General features: G+C 43.4%; 2 protein-coding genes across 7 annotated transcripts in view; both read left to right on the plus strand.

Annotated features, from left to right (window-relative positions):
* The window catches only part of THADA (THADA armadillo repeat containing), a 324,280-nt gene extending 318,138 nt beyond the window's left edge, over positions 1 to 6,142 (plus strand). For all 6 annotated transcript variants that reach the window (XM_034764451.1, XM_034764450.1, XM_034764454.1 and 3 more), the window contains 2 exons: positions 3,434 to 3,600; positions 4,779 to 6,142. In XM_034764451.1, the coding sequence (XP_034620342.1) occupies positions 3,434 to 3,600; positions 4,779 to 5,123 (512 nt within the window). In that variant the 3' untranslated portion in view covers positions 5,124 to 6,142. The remainder of the gene's footprint in view (positions 1 to 3,433; positions 3,601 to 4,778) is intronic.
* A 4,486-nt stretch (positions 6,143 to 10,628) lies between these two features.
* On the plus strand, positions 10,629 to 15,385 carry ZFP36L2 (ZFP36 ring finger protein like 2). The gene is made up of 2 exons (XM_034764461.1): positions 10,629 to 11,381; positions 12,073 to 15,385. Exons 1-2 carry the CDS (start codon positions 11,331 to 11,333, stop codon positions 13,411 to 13,413), a joined length of 1,392 nt encoding a protein of 463 aa, XP_034620352.1. The 5' UTR covers positions 10,629 to 11,330; the 3' UTR covers positions 13,414 to 15,385.
* Positions 15,386 to 16,306: the final 921 nt, after the last annotated feature.

Raw genomic sequence — 16,306 nt, forward strand, 5'->3', positions numbered from 1 at the left:
TGCAAGGTCATGTGCTTATGAACTAACAACAAGAATTTTTGCTACAAGCTGGGGAGTTTCAGTTGGAAGCAACAAAGAAGGAGAAAGACCTCAGTGTATTGGTTGATCACTGGATGATTATGAGCCAGCGATATGTGAAAAAGGCTAACACAATCCTAGGGTTCATCAGGCGAGGTTTATCCAGTAAAGATAGGGAAGTGTGTTAGTACCATTATATGAGGCACTGGTGAGACCTCATCTGGAATACTGTGTGCCATTCTGGTCTCCCAATTTTAAGAAAGATGAATTCATACTGGAACAGGTGCAGAGAAGGGCTGTTAGGATGATCAGAGGAATGGAAAACCTACCTTATGAGAAGATATTCAGTGAGCTTGGCTTGTTTAGCCTAGCCAAACACAGGCTGCGGGGAGACATGATTACTCTCTATAAATAATAATAATTAATGGAGATATCCCATCTCCTAGAACTGGAAGGGACCCTGAAAGGTCATCGAGTCCAGCCCCCTGCCTTCACTAGCAGGACCAAGTACTGATTTTGCCCCAGATCCCCAAGTGACCCCCTCAAGGATTGAACTCAGAACCCTGGGTTTAGCAGGCCAGTGCTCAAACCACTGAGCTATCCCTCTCCCCGAATACATTGGAGGGGTAAATACCAGGGAGGGAGAAGAGTTATTTCAGTTAAATGCCAATGTTGCCACAAGAACAAATTGATATAAATTGGCCATCAACAACTTTAGGTTGAAATTAGACAAAAGTTTCTAATCATCAGAGTAGTGAAGTTCTGGAACAGCCTTCCATGGGGATCAGTGGGGCAAAAACCTAACTGGCTTCAAGACTGAGCTTGATAAGTGTATAAAGGGAATGGTATGATGAGACTGCCTACGATGGTATACAGCTGATCTGCGACTGCTAGTAGCAAATATGCCCAGCAGCCAGTGATGGAGCACTAGATGGGGAGGGCTCTGAATTACTACAGAGAATTCTTTCCCAGGTTCTTTCAAACTGTTGGGTCTTGACAAAATGCTTAGGGTCTAACTGACCTCTATATTTGAGGTTGGAAAGGAATTTTCCCCTGGGTCAGATTGGCAGAGACCCTGGAGGAGTTTCACTTTCCTCTGCAGCATGGGGAACAGCTCACTTGCAAGTTTAAACTAGAGTAAATGGTGGAATCTCTGTAACTTGAAATCTTTAGTTTAAATCATGATTTCAGGACTTCAGTAACTCAACCAGAGGTTATAGGTCTATTAAAGGAGTGCATGGACAAGGTTTTGTGGTCTGCAATGTGTAAGGCCATGGTGGGCAACCTGTGGCCCACAGGCCGCACGTGGCCCATCAGGGTTAGGGTGACCAGATAGCAAGTGTGAAAAATCGGGACGGGGGTGGGAGGTAATAGGAGCCCATATAAAAAAAGCCCCAAATATCAGGACTGTCCCTATAAAATTGGGACATCTGGTCACCCTCATCAGGGTAATCTGCTGGCGGGCTGTGAGACAGTTTGTTTACATTGACCGTCCTCAGGCACAGCCTCCCGCAGCTCCCAGTGGCCACGGTTTGCTGTTCCCCAGCCAATGGGAGCTGCGGGAAGCAGCGGCCAGCATGTCCCATCTTCCCGCTTAGCCTCTTCTAAACTCTTAAGATGGAGAAGTTGCTATTCTGTTCTCTTTCATCCCCTTTCCATATCACTGTACTCTCCCTTCACAGAGAATTGGATAAGTACATGGTAGATTGGTCCATCAGTTCTATTGGCCAAAATGATCAGGGACACAACCTGATGCTCTGGATGTCCCTAAACCTCTGACTGCTGGAAGCTGGGACTGGATGACAGGAGAATGGATCACGTAATAAATTGCCCTGTTCTGTTTGCTCCTCTGAAGCATTTGGCACCAGCCACTGTAGGAAGACAAGATATTGGGCTAGATGGGCCATTGGTCTGACCCAGTATGGCCATTCTTATGTTCACAGTCTCCTGTCCAGTCTCCCCTTTCAGTACCTTGCCCTATCCTGTCTAATATCATGCCCCTTCTCCCTCCCATTTCCTGTCAGGTCTCTATGCCCACAGTAGCCTTGCCTGCACCCTCACATTTCTTTGCCCAACAGTCTCACTGCTTTCTTTCCTTCCTTTGCATTTGTGTTTGCTTAGTCCTAGTGCAGATGTCAAACTCCATTGTGGATCTGTTGTTTAATTTGCATATCTGAAAATCAGCCGTAAAGTAAGTTAAAAATACACAATAGAGATCCATGCTGCAGCTCAGAGGGAGTTGCTTCCAATGTTTTAGTCTTTTTCTGTCTGCATTTTTGTTCATTTTTAATCTCAACAATCCTTTTCCTTCACCAGACGAAATGAATCCTCAGAAAGAGGAAGTCAGTGCCAGCCTCCAAGTGTGACTGACTTTCTGGGTAGCTGTGATTACATCATTGCACCTTCCTTTGTCCTGGTAAAAAGGTGTCTAGGAGAATAGCATTACTTTAAAAATAAGACCTTTGCATGAATAGCTTTTCTCTGGTGAATATAGATGAACCGTGCTAAAATCCGTTTTACATCATGCTCTAGTCAGGGAATTTGCCTGCACTAGGATTTCCCCCCTATATTTTCCCACTGTTGCTACCACTAGTGAGCTCTACTGCTGATAGCAACAATGGGAACTCTATTGTAGACAGTGCTCTAGAAGGTTGCTGGCATTTTTACCACAGTCATCGAGAGCAAACAAACACAGTGATTAAAACATAATTTGCACCAGCTGGAAATCTAGGGAAGAAACGCAGTGTAGATAAGAGCGCATGGGTACAGTTTATAGCATGATGGTTCATCCATTTCTCCACTGTCCAGGGAAACTATATTAGCATCCTGCTAGCAAGACCTGTGTTTAAACCCAATTCTGGCGAAAGATGCCTTGAACTCTTATGTAAACAGGGCCTGAATTTTTCTGGCTTTTATGGGTTTATTTTAACCTTTGTTGTTTTGTCTATATTTGTAATTTGATTTATTTTATGGAGGTTTGGTTGAAAAGCATGCCACTATGCTGTGAGTACTGAGATCCATGGTGTCATTAGATGTAATTTAAAACATAGCTGCATTTTGTGTATTACTCTTAACATACAGTCACAGTCTACCATGTGATGACCTTGTCTGAAAGCAAGGGACATGTTTGTATACTTAGATCCGTAATACTGAATGTTACTATATGCACAATAGTAATTTTTAAACGTAATTGTCTTAGGTGTTTCATGTATTATTTTGAAATAAGAAAAGAGCCCAACCCCGACAGTTGGCTAAGCATAGATTTCTAACTACTTGTGACTGTAAATTAGCATTCTAAATTTGCTTTTGTAAGTTCAGCCTTGGTATTCATATGAGAACTCACTTATATGCCACTGTTAATGTAAAATGATGTTTGGTCTCAATTTACATTAGTCTTCCTGTTTTCTCTCCGCAGAGTTTGCCTTTCGTGTTGTAAATGCATCCATGGCCTTGGATTTAGCATTTGGCATACTGTGTGAGCTGCTTCAGCAATGGAATCAAACCAGTGCTGGTGTCCCAGTGTTACTGGAGTGGCTGCTGGGAGAGGATGAACTAAAAAAAGATTTGGAGACTACAACTCTGGTAATTCTAATAACTACTTAATTTCTGGAGATGGAACAGATTTAAACTTTAAAGTAAAACATTCACAGTGACAACGGTCTGTTTAAAATAAATAAATAAATTGGGCCTGATCCTGCAATTCTCATATAAGTAGTCCCATTGATGTCAACACTAAACCATATTCTTTTTAAAAAAAGTTTAATGAAGTTCCTGGGTTATTTTAACATATCACTTGTCACCCAACATTTCAAAGATGCAGGGCCTGATTTTCAGAGGTGCTGATCATCTATAAAACTGATTGACGTTAATAGCTGTTTTAGATGCTCAGCATATCTGAAGTCCAAGCCCATTACTCCTGCTACTATTGGTTTGCTTCATGCTATTGTACTAGTTTTTCCAGAGCTTTCAAATTTTGTTATATTCTGTGGGCTCAATACTACACAATCTTACGCACATGAATCATTCTCACTCATTGAAACATTGACTTCAGTAGGTAGGACTATTTGCATAAACAAGACTTTGCAGGATTGGGCCTACAGAACTTAATATTGTATGTTAGGAGCTAACTTGCCTTTGAAAGGCCAAGCAATATGAATATAATACTATAAAGTAAACTGGTAGTAGTGGCAACAGCTACATCTTTGAAACACTGGCTGACAACTGATATGATAAAATGACCATTCAAATGTCTTATGAAACTTTTCTTAAGCATTTGGTTTAGGTATGTCTTTTTGATGTTCTACTACTGTTTTGTTGACTGATGTAATTTTCCTTTATTAATTAATCTACTCCAAAAGCTCCATGATATGCCCAATTACCATACTGATTACAGAGGGCTCTGCATAATATAAGACAGTGACACAGCGGAAGGCAAGCTAATTCTGCACTCCCCAACATGCACATTTTAATGTTTAGGCTGTTTTTTACTTCCACTATTTCAAAAATAAAAGTTACATCATAAGCGCCTGATTTCTGGAGATATGTCATTGGCACACTGGGAAACTTTGTTTTTTGCTTTCCAAATCTTTGAATAAATTGAAGATACGTATATGAATTCTCTTACCCTCACATAAAACAGCAAATAAACTGTTTTAGTAATATTTTACATCCGCATTATTTCCCCTTAATGTTGTTTAATATTGGATTATTTCCCCTTTATCATCAAACCACTGATCATTGTTGTTTTTCTTTTCATTGAGATGGAAGATGACAACCTGTTTAATAAAGGGGAAGTGAATTTTTGGGCAGAGACGCTGACTAACGTCAGACAACTTAGTAAACATCTGTTCTTGCTCATACCAGCCACTCGCTTAAATTCGCCAGATCAAGGAGAATTCCTTCGATTGGCAAGAAGAGCATCTGATCAAGCGAAGCTTGTTACACAGCTTCTTAAAGAGCTACCTCCAACTCCAGAATTTTCCAAAACTGTGGAATTCACAAGATTAGCCATTCAGAAGGAAAGAATATCAGCTTGCCTTAAGATATTAACCTTGCTTGAACTTGATGATGATACTTGCAAGAACAAAGAAAATCCTGAAAAATGAAACACTGGCAGTTTGTCCTGTGCTGGTTGTATAAATTTTACTACATTGTGAACAAAGAGTTGAATTCTCTCTAGGTTTGGACAGGATATATTTGTTTAATGACTGTAGTAAACTTTTTTAATAGTACATGCTAAAAACACATTTTTCATGAGTCCATTGACGCTTTGTCAGAATTGCTGTAGAATATTTTTTTAATGCATTTACTAATTTCATTCAGACCAGCATAGTTTATTGCAGCTACTGTAGGACGCAAAGCAGCTAACCTTAATATTTTCCATTCATCCAGGTGCAGGCCACCTGCAAATCTGGTGTGTTTTATCCCACAAGTTATTCTTCCTCTACTCCAATGCCATAATTCTTGACTTTGTTTTTCTTTTGTCAGCATGTAGCAATTCTTAACACACTCAGAGTATTAACCTGATACTGTTTTATTTTTTTTTAAACTGTTCTTAAAAAAAAATATTGGCTTCCCTTGCATATATTCATTATGCCAAGCCTGAATCAGAGTTTTTAACTTCATTCCGTTTTTAACCAGAGGGAAGTAAAGGAGCCTGATTTTTAAAAGTGACCTCTTGTTTTGCAGGTGCAAATAGATGTGTAAGTGCTGCCTGATTGCTCCTGCAAAGAAAATAGGTATCAGAGTGCTAACATTTTTGCCTTCAAACCAGAGGCTGGGTTTGAAGCCCTTTCCAGAATGAAGGCCACTGTGTTCAAAATAAAATGTATGAGGTCATGCTTGCTCACCTAGAGTATGCTTTACTCTGTAAGTAAGGTCTGAGTAAAGATAATAGAATCGGGCCTTTACAAATCTGATAGCAACCTTCTGAAGGTGATCAGAATAATTTTATTTTGACATTAATGTCTGTTTTAGGAGATTTGGAATATAGCATTGTGTTGTCTCAAATCATCAAAACAGATCTGGAGTTCTCTTATTTATGTGTGCTTTGTAGATTTCTCTTCCTGAATTCTTGAATTTGGTTCCAAGATAATAATAAGTTCAAATAAATAATTTAAAAGACTCAGTGAATTATTTAATCAAGAGCTAAAACCTGTATAGAATGCATGCAGTAACCAAAACAAAGATATAACTTGCTTTAGACTGATTTTTAAATTATCACTGCAAGAGTGATGGGGTTATGAGCAAACAGTGATTCTTTATTTGCACTTTCACCCTTTCTTGTCTTTTAGTAAATGTTAATTTGAAATCTTACTGAAAAGTACACCTCTACCCCGATATAACACGGCCCGATATAACATGAATTCAGATATAACCCAGTAAAGCAGCGCTCTGGGGGCGTGGGGCTGCGCACTCCGGTGGATCAAAGCAAGTTCAATATAATGCGCTTTCACCTATAACGTGGTAAGATTTTTTGGCTCCTGAGAACAGTGTTATATCAGGGTAGAGGTGTAATTAATAGTTCAATACAAGATTTTCTGAAGCTCAATACTGCAGATGCTTTAAGTTATATTCTTAGTATCCCAGTAGGTGGCACTATAATACAACATTTTCTAAGAACTAGTGAAACAGTTTGGGTTTCACATTAATGTATATAGCTTAATCTTCAACGTAAACCTGAAGCCCAGTTCGATTAATGTAAAATGAATTTCTCTAGCAAGTATTAGTTGTATCATTGTTAATTTTTCATAATACTGTTATAACTAGAATGGGCTGCTAAACTAGGCTCTGAAAAATATTTAAAAAAAATGCGTTAGATTGTCACAATTAAACATTTTTATTTAAGAGTTAAAAGTGGAAGAGAGCAGTTTGACATAATATTTGCTTTCCACTGCATAAGTACTAAGCTGAAATTAAAGCCTAAGTGGTTTATTTTCAAAACAGAATATTATCTTTTATTTCAGTGACTTTTTATCATAAATATTTTCTGTAACTGCAGTTTCATGATTCAGCATTTCTCATGTAAATAACTTACAATAATAAAGAACCATGAGATTTCAATGAGGCAAAGGAAAACTTGGTTTACAATGAAAGGACAGTTCACAGGTATTCATTTTATCCTACTTACTAGTAAATAAATACAAACAGAATCCAGATTAGTCATCATAAATATATTTTATGAAAAAGCTGTTTTCTGTTCATTAGATTAATAGCATAAATGTTATCTGCTATTCGTAAGTACATTTGTTCAACACTAGTAGTTAGCAACTGTCACTTTACACACCTTTCCAACTTTTTTTTAACATCTGGTGTAGCTATTCACTTTTTATGCTATAATACAAATAGAAATTAATCCCTCTGGATTTCAAAAATCCTTCATTGCTGCTCTTCTTGTGTGGGGCTTGGTAGTTTGAATGGTATAAAAATGAGTAAGACAACTTTTAACAGCACAGTAGTATATCCACAAGATTTATAACAGAACATAAGTAACTTCGTAAAGCCTCAAGAACATGGTTAATCAGTGAACAAAATTACTTTAAATCTTAATCTTCCTTATCAATGTTTTTAAACGTGTAACTTTAAACTGAGTAATATCTCTTAGTTTATAGAGAGCAAATAATTTTACATCATCTTGCATACATTTCACCACATATTGTTGGTGACTTGGGTTACTGTATAACTACTAAATCAGAAACCTTTAAACCTTAAACAGCAGCTGCAGTACAGGATTAGCAGTCTAGTAGAGAGTACTTATCTGTGATGTATTTGATCTAAGTCAATGTATCAAAGTATTTGTCGTTCAAAGGCTGATTATACACCGCTTCTTGCATGATTATCTTCATAAACTATGTATTTACTTAGACTGGTAACTAAGGGGCAGGATCTGCCCCCTAGATGGTGTTTTCAAATCTTATTACACGGTTTAGTTTTTGAATAGGGGGAGGAGAGGGAAGTTTGAACTAACCATATTAGCATGAAACCAAATGAATGGAGGCAGCTAAGGAGAAAATACACATTATTGGAAATATATAATGTTAATCCCAGTTTAAATTTTTCCCCATTTGAGGAACTGAGTCTCCTTACGTAGTAAGTTACTCCCAACTGTAATGTTTTCACAGAACTTCAGGAAAATATTAAAGGAAAACTTAAGTTTTGTTTGGATACCGATGAAAATAATAGAATATTGTTGCCTCCTCTACCTGGGATGCCTTCGCAGGGTTGAGGCACTAGAGGGTGACATATTACCATAAAACCACTGCGGGACTAAATGTCAACATGTCACGTCCACCTCCAATTTAGCAACGCAGCTTCTTAGCCGCGAGTTAGAAAGCGCTGCCAAGTAGATTAGTTTAAAAGGTGCATTTGGTGAGTTAGAGATTTGTCCCATGAAGGACTGTGGTACAGAAAGGAATGTGATTTGGTGCTTTTTCCCCCCTCGGGTATCTTTTATTTTTAAACGTAAATGGCCTACGTTAGAGTTTCTCGTCCTTTATAGTTTATTAACACACTGTTAGCAAATGTGACCTTTTAACAGATTGAGCAATGGGGTGAAATATCGCACCCTGTGCTGCCTTTTGCAGGAGGAGGGACTGTGCTCCTGCGCTAAAACGTTGCTAAGCTGCAGTCGCTCCCAGAAGTGCATTTCTCCGCGGGGCTGGACACAGTCACACTGAGGAGGAAGCCAAATGGAGGCGTGAGCCGTTTTGCGAAAAACTGGTGTGAAGACCCGGCGCAAAATGTCCCAATAAAACGCCGTTGAAGTTGCTTTTCCTTTGGTAAATTTCTTTGCAAAGTGCAGGTTTCCTGCTGACGTGGGCAGACTTGCCCTCGGATTTTCAGAGCTTGACATCCCGGCTCAGAAAGAACCGAAAGAGGATCAAACGTCTCCACTGCTTTTGTAACCCATAAAATGCAGGGAAACTTTTACACGCGCATCCATTTTCCCCTTGTATATGTTTCAACTGTTAGCAAACGCAAGTATTGGGAATGCAGAATCGTGCTGTTGAACGTGTTTATACAAGCCTGGATGTCGGAGTCAGGCCAGATTTATGAATGTCTGGGGGGCGGGGAGACAAGCGGGGTTACCTGGCGTGTACAGTGTGGTTAAAAACATCTGCTATTTCTCCGGGGGTGGGGAGATTAGCTCCCTTTTTGGGCGTTCGCTCCTTCTAACCACTACTTTGTCCCCCGTCCCAGCTACTGTCCCGACAAGGGCTCTTTAGGAGGGAGGGGCATTAATGCTGCAAGGGAAGGGATAACTTGGCCGGGCAGTTGCACAGAAAGAGCTGTGAGCTGGGAGGGGTGCTGCAAAGAAAGGGGCCCCGGGGTTAACTCGTCCCCTCCCGGCCGTGCAGACTCAGATACGCCAGGCTCATTGCTTATTTGTCTTGAGGCGCGCGTATATTTTGCGTAGCCAAGGAACCCATGCGGGCAGTGCGTGTGCCCCCCTCCCCCGGCCGAGGTGTGGAGCACAGTACGGTTACGTCCCCTTCCACTCACCCCTAGCACTGGCTTACTTCCTCCCTGCACAAGCTAGGCAGCGCTCGAGCCTGGGCCGCTCTGCAGCCGCCGCTCGGCTGCACTTCCCCGGGCGGCGGCCTCCCTCCCTCGCGCACTCCGCCCGGGGAAGGGCACCGAGCGAGCGGCCGGGGCTGCGGACGCTTGTGTCCTCGTTCTAGCCCTGCGGTGCTGCTGCCCAGGGAGGGGCGTTGGGGCTCCAAGTCAAAGGAGAAGAAATTGGCTTTGCTAATCGCATCACAAGACCTTGACCGGCTGCCAAGTCTCTGTGATCGACTAGGCCTTATTGGAAAGCTCCGGGAGGCGGGCGCATGGTGCAGGCGGCGCGGGACGGGGAGGCCCTTTGCTGTGCTGGAGCCGCCCGCCGGGAGGGGGAATGGTTCTTTCTTTCTTCCCTCCTCTCCCCCCTCCGCCCCCAAACCCGATCCCTTTAGCCACCCGCGCTTTGTGTTGCAAAGTAACACACCCTAGCGACCGTCCGCTAGTTACGCGGGCGCAGCAAGCAAGGACCCAAAGTTTGTTTCAAATCAATTACGTGGCAAAAGTTGATGTTCGGTGGGGAGGGAGGAAGAGGTGTCCCGTTTCACTCCGAGGTACTTGGGTGCATCTTCCTTTTTTTAAGCTTCCCAGCCTATTCGCCAGGCATATTAAAGTGAGAGGGAAACCCTTTCCGACATGTGCTGGTTGAAAAGTCCTAGTCAGGGACATGGTGCGTGTGTGTCTTTTGCAATAAAAGAGACACTGATTTTCCCGAGGCATTTTAAAAGAAAATCAGGAGTTTAATAATATCGAATGATCAGAGCCTCCTAGATACGTCTGCAGTGTTTTTGCGTCAATAACTCCTAAATGTTAGCGTGGTTTCTAGGTAGTACGTTCTGTAACAAGTCTTACTTTTGAGTGTTTTCTATGCAGTTTGTATTTGTAACAAACCTATATGCACGGTGCATTCGGTCCGAAGAAGTGAGGTTTTTACTCACGAAGGCTTATGCCCAAATAAATCTGTTAGTCTTTAAGGTGCCACCAGACTCCTTGTTGTTTTTGCATTTCCATAGCGAATCTCCCTGTATAGGACCATGCTTTCAATACACATGTATACGGTGCAATCTGCAGCAAGCTACACTCATCTGTAGCAGCCTTGTATATACTGTACAGTGTTTACTAATACAAGTGTATACAACAGTGCACCCTGTGTATAGTGGACTGCCTGCTACCCACAGTGCATTGTGTAGCAAGCCTTGTAGAATGCTTTCTATATACTTTCCACTCTATAACCCCATGCATAGCAGAGTCACAAGACTGTATAGTACAATCGCGTAGCCAATGGCTCACTGCAACCCCGAGTGAGCATGACGCTAGCTGTACAGCCGACGGCTACCCCGCCCGCCGCTCAGCCCCACAGCACCTCCCTGCACTCCAGGCCCCTGAAAGAAATTGGCGGCGCCCAATGAGAAGCAGCGGAGCGGCTGAGAAGGGGGCAGGGCTGGGTGAGAACGACTGGGCGGTGTTGCTGGGAGACCCCGGCGGGCCCGGCTGGGTCCCGCCCCTTGCACTGTCCGGCGTTTATATATGTGCCGAGCACAGGGCTTGCAGAGTTCCAGCAGTCAGCTCGCTGCAGCAGTAGCCACCGCCTTCGCCGGGCACCCGCTAACCCACCCCTGCTGGGAAAGTGATTGGACCATTTCGGATCTCAAGTAATCAGCCCTTTCCTATCTAGTCGTGGCTTTTCCAAAGCCTCCGAGGAAAGCGGGATCTTTCGGTCCTTCCTGTATTTCCGATCACTACAGGATCTCGAAATGTCTACGACACTTTTATCTGCCTTCTACGACATCGACTTCTTGTGCAAGGTAGGGGAAGAGTTTGCATTTTGTCTGCCAAGCACTTTGAACGTTTTAAATGGCTCTTAGCAAATCTGAGCACTTGAGTGTTTTCTTTCTAAGTTTGTGTGACCATTTAACAAGTGAAATTAACTCCTTTTTCTTGTTGGGGGAGGGGTGCTGCTTTCCATGTGGGCTACATTTTGCCCGTAACTTACTCTGTGATCAAGTTAACATTTAAACTGTGACAGTTTGCCTGGTTGGTGTTTCATCCCTCCCAAACTGATCCCCAGTTCTCTGGGCACAGGGTTCTAAGTAGATTCGTTGACTGGAAGTTTATCAAAGAGTTCGAGTTGTGTTGCAGTGGGGAGCTTTAAGATCTCTAAAGCTTTTAGTTTTCAATGTGCTGGAGTCAGTACTAGATCTCCCCCAAAACTTCGAACTCTGGCAATGGAAGTCCTTAGGCTTGTGCTGTGAAGGTAAAGCTTTACCTGGAGCTGTGTCACCTTGTTAAAGACACTGCTGAGAAGTAAGGGTTAGTGCATAGCTCTCAGGCTGCAGGGGAGACATTAAGATGTCCCACGCTCGCCCTGCAGATGTGCTGCGAGGGGGCGTTTTACCCCCGTGCAGTCTCAGGGGGCGCTGGCAACTTGCAGAACTGCTGCCCGGCCGAGTCACTTTGCAAACTCTCTTTCTCCTCCTTTCCCCCTCTCGTTTCCAGAGTGAAAAAGCCCTGACCAACCTGAGCAGCATGCTGGACAAGAAGGCGGTGGGGACCCCCGTGACCTCCCCCAGCTCCAGCTTCGCGCCGGGGTTTCTGCGAAGGCACTCGACCAGCAACCTGCAGGCTCTGGCCAACAGCTCCAAGTTCCCAGGCTCCTCGGGCTCCAGCTCGTCGTCCTCGTCCTCCTCTTCCTCGTTCGGCAGCCTGAAGGAGACGGGCACGGGCGGGGGGGGAGGCGGAGGGAGCAGCAGCCCCACCGCGCTGCTCAACAAGGAGAACAAGTTCCGGGACCGCTCGTTCAGCGAGAATGGCGAGCGCAGCCAGCACCTGATGCAGCAGCTGCAGCAGCAGGCGGGGAAGGGGGGCGGCGGGGCGCCCATCAACTCCACGCGCTACAAGACGGAGCTGTGCCGGCCCTTCGAGGAGAGCGGCGCCTGCAAGTACGGCGAGAAGTGCCAGTTCGCGCACGGCTTCCACGAGCTGCGCAGCCTGACGCGCCACCCCAAGTACAAGACCGAGCTGTGCCGCACCTTCCACACCATCGGCTTCTGCCCCTACGGCCCGCGCTGCCACTTCATCCACAACGCGGACGAGCGCCGCCCCGCGCCCGGAGGGGGAACGGCCGCGCCCGCCGCCGCGCACCACCACCCCCACCCGCCGCCGCCGCACCCCGCCGGCAGCACCGGTGACCTGCGCGCCTTCGCCCCGCGGGACCCGCCGCTGGGGGGCGGCGGCGGGTTCGGGCCCCAGCGCGGCGCTGGCGAGCGGCCCAAGCTGCACCACAGCCTGAGCTTCTCCGGCTTCTCCGCCCACCACCAGCACGGCTGCGGGCAGCAGCCCGGCGGGCGCCTGGAGGCGGCGCTGCTCGAGAGCCCCGGCGGGTCCCGCACCCCTCCGCCGCCCGCCTCCGCCTCCTACTGCGACGAGCTGCTCTCCCCGCCCTGCGCCAACAACGCCTTCGCCTTCTCGGGCCAGGAGCTGGGCAGCCTCATCGCGCCGCTCGCCATCCACAGCCCCAGCTTCGCCGCCAGCCCCGCTGCCGCCGCCGCCGCGGTAGCTGCCGCCGCCTTCTACCGCTGCCAGCAGCAGCAGCCGCCGCCGGGGGGGAGCTGTCCGCCGCCCCCCGCCTCGCCTCCCTTCAACTTCCAGCCCCTGCGCCGCCTCTCCGAGTCCCCCGTCTTCGACGCGCCGCCCAGCCCCCCGGACTCGCTCTCCGACCGGGAGAGTTACCTGAGCGGCTCCCTCAGCTCCGGCAGCCTGAGCGGCTCCGAGTCCCCCAGCCTGGACTCCGGCAGGCGCCTGCCCATCTTCAGCCGCCTCTCCATCTCCGACGACTAGGGGGAGCCGGGCCGGAGAGTGGGGAGCGGAGAAGAGGGGTGTGAACCCCGCGGCAGGGGGGAGGATAAACCCCGGGAGCAGAGACCGCAGCCTTGAGAACTAGCCAAGCTCGCACAGCCCTTCGATGATCCTCTTGGGTTTGGTTTGGTTTAATTGCTGAGCAAGTAAATTAAAAAGCGAGAAGAGAAAAAAAACTTTTTATATCGAGAGATGAACAAAAAATAAATTTGCAGAAGGGCAAATGGCGACATGAACAGAACAAACCTATTTTTATAGAGAGACCTTGGAAGAAGGGGATTTTTGTTTTTTGTTTGGAGACTAGTTATAATATGCACCAGCAGCAGCAGCCATTCCATCTGTGTGTGTGGTTTTTTTTTTTTTAAGCATTAGAGGGGGAGGGGGGGAACCAAGACAAACCCACACCACCAGAAAGCAAGCAACAAACAATCCAGAGGGGCATGAACTCTGCATTTCAAGCCTCTCCACATTTTTATATTAAAAAAAGACAGAATTTAATAAGTAGTTTGTCTTTCAAGCCAATTTCAAATAAAGACCCACACCAGTACTAAACCTATAAGCTTTTAAAAGAAAAATCCAACATCCTGCCAAGAATATGCCTTGATAACAACCCTCTAGTTTTTTTTTATATAATCTATATATATTATAACAAATGCTAAAACTTCCATTCCAAAGTTTCATGTTGGTTCCATTGCCACCACTTAGTGGATGTTTGGCTTAGAACAATTTTTTGTTGTTGCTTTATTTGGAAGCACTCAACTGAGTCTAGTTTATAATTGTTGGAAAATAACTGCTGATTTTTTTTTTTTTAATTTTTTTTAGCTGTTTGAGTTGATTGCATGAGTCACTGCACACAACTCAATATGAAACTATTTAACTTATTTATTATCTTGTGAAAAGTATACATTGGTAATTTGTTCATACTGTATTTATCGGGTATGATGAAAAGCAATAGATATATATTCTTTTATTATGTTTAAATTATGATTGCCATTATTAATCGGCGAAATGTGGAGTGTGTTCTTTTCACAGTAATATATGCCTTTTGTAACTTCACTTGGTTATTTTATTGTAAATGAGTAAAAATCTTAATTTAAGAGATTGTATGTAATATTTATTTCATTAATTTCTTTCCTTGTTTACGTAAATTTAAAAGATTGCATGGTTTCTTTATAGAAATCGGTCTCTATGCTGTGGAAGTAGTATGAGGAATTTCTGTGGGTTTTTTAGAATGTAAAATGGTTGTAGCCCGTCCATGTAAAAAAACAAAACAAAAAAACCCCTACAAAACTACTTTGCAATCAGACTTCAAAGTGGCAAACCTAATTCAAATGTGTTTAAATTAACCAAAAAGTATTTTTGTTGCCTAACTCCACCAATCACACTGTGATAGTCTCAAAGTATGTAGCAATAATTGGGGGTCCCAGTGTTATGTCTCACAGTGCCTTCTTAAGGGTCCATGCTTGCCTTAAATCTTCCTCAACCAAATAAGTATTTTTCTTAATGCTTGAGATAATTTGAATGTAGGGATGGGTTTTAACTACATGAAAAGTTTCACCACTTTTTTTTTATATATAAGCAAGGAGGCCACCTTTGGATCTGAAACTTTATGCAGTACATGAACATATCTTGTTTAATTAAATTCCAAAACTTGTAATTTTTTCCTTGTGTAGAAAGTCAGGAGTTTTCCAAAACTTTCCTGGACGGTGGATGAATGAGCAGTAGCTTTTAGTTTTGTTTGTACATAGGTACAGATCAAGCACTATGTACTCTATTTGGACTACTTTAACAGAAGTATGTTTTGAATGTAACTAAAGGATAAGTCAACTTGAGTTGTAATATATTTTCGGGAGTCAGTTCACTACAAATTGAGTGTGAGACTGTAAACTTTGTACTGTAAATGTTTTGTAGTTCTCCCAATAAAATTTTTGGAAAAAAAAAATCAAACTATTAAGGCCATGTCTGCAAGGTGGTTTTTTATTAACTTTTCCCTATCAGAAATGTGTCTAGCTACAGATTAACCAGGTTTGAACAGCAAAATGGCTCCATTCCTGTAGAAATCATTGGTAGTTTGCCAAAACTAATAAACAATGTTCCAGAAGGTTCCAAAGTACCTAGTGCAAATCATATACTATATCAGGCTTCCTTAGGAAGACAGTAGGGAACAAACCTTTGCTTTTTGTATCTTAACAGCTGAAATGAAAAATCGGTTATAAAAACAATTTAACAAGCATTTAATATCAGGCACGTTTGTTTATGGAGGTTATTAATATGCCATTAGTATTTAAAGTTTGTATGGGACAAGTAGGAAATGGTAATCTAGGTAATAACTTCAATTATTTTTTTTATTTTTAAAGCCTTTGTTCCAAATGCCCTTCCTCATTTAAAGGAATAGACTTGTAGCCTCTCATTCCAACACTGAAGATGTACTGGTTTTAATGCTAATCTGACACTCTTCAGTTTATTCTGTCACCCAGAACCCAGGGGCTAAAAACTATCTAGCATTTCTGTGGGTAAATCTTTATAATATACAGAGGCTTGTAAATTACACATTAATGTAGAAGGCATTTTATTAATATAACTTAAGGGGTTTTTTTATGGAACCTGTTGGAGTATGTGCTCCATCATGATTCTTTTGTCAGCCTAATAAATGTTAATATAATGGCATCTGTGGACTCACAGTATTTTTTATAAATACAAGGTAGAATGTAATACTGGTGCCATATGTTTGTATAATCAACCTAGTACTGACTTGTAGTTTTAAAATTAAATATATAACCATTCAAAATAATCTGTAGATGGGATGATGCAAAACTATTTCTTTAGGTTATGCTCTGGCTTGTGTTTGCTCAAAAATATTTATTTTTTCCAGAAG

Source organism: Trachemys scripta, chromosome 3 (assembly GCF_013100865.1).
Source record: "Trachemys scripta elegans isolate TJP31775 chromosome 3, CAS_Tse_1.0, whole genome shotgun sequence".
In the NCBI taxonomy this organism is placed as follows: Eukaryota; Metazoa; Chordata; order Testudines; family Emydidae; genus Trachemys; species Trachemys scripta.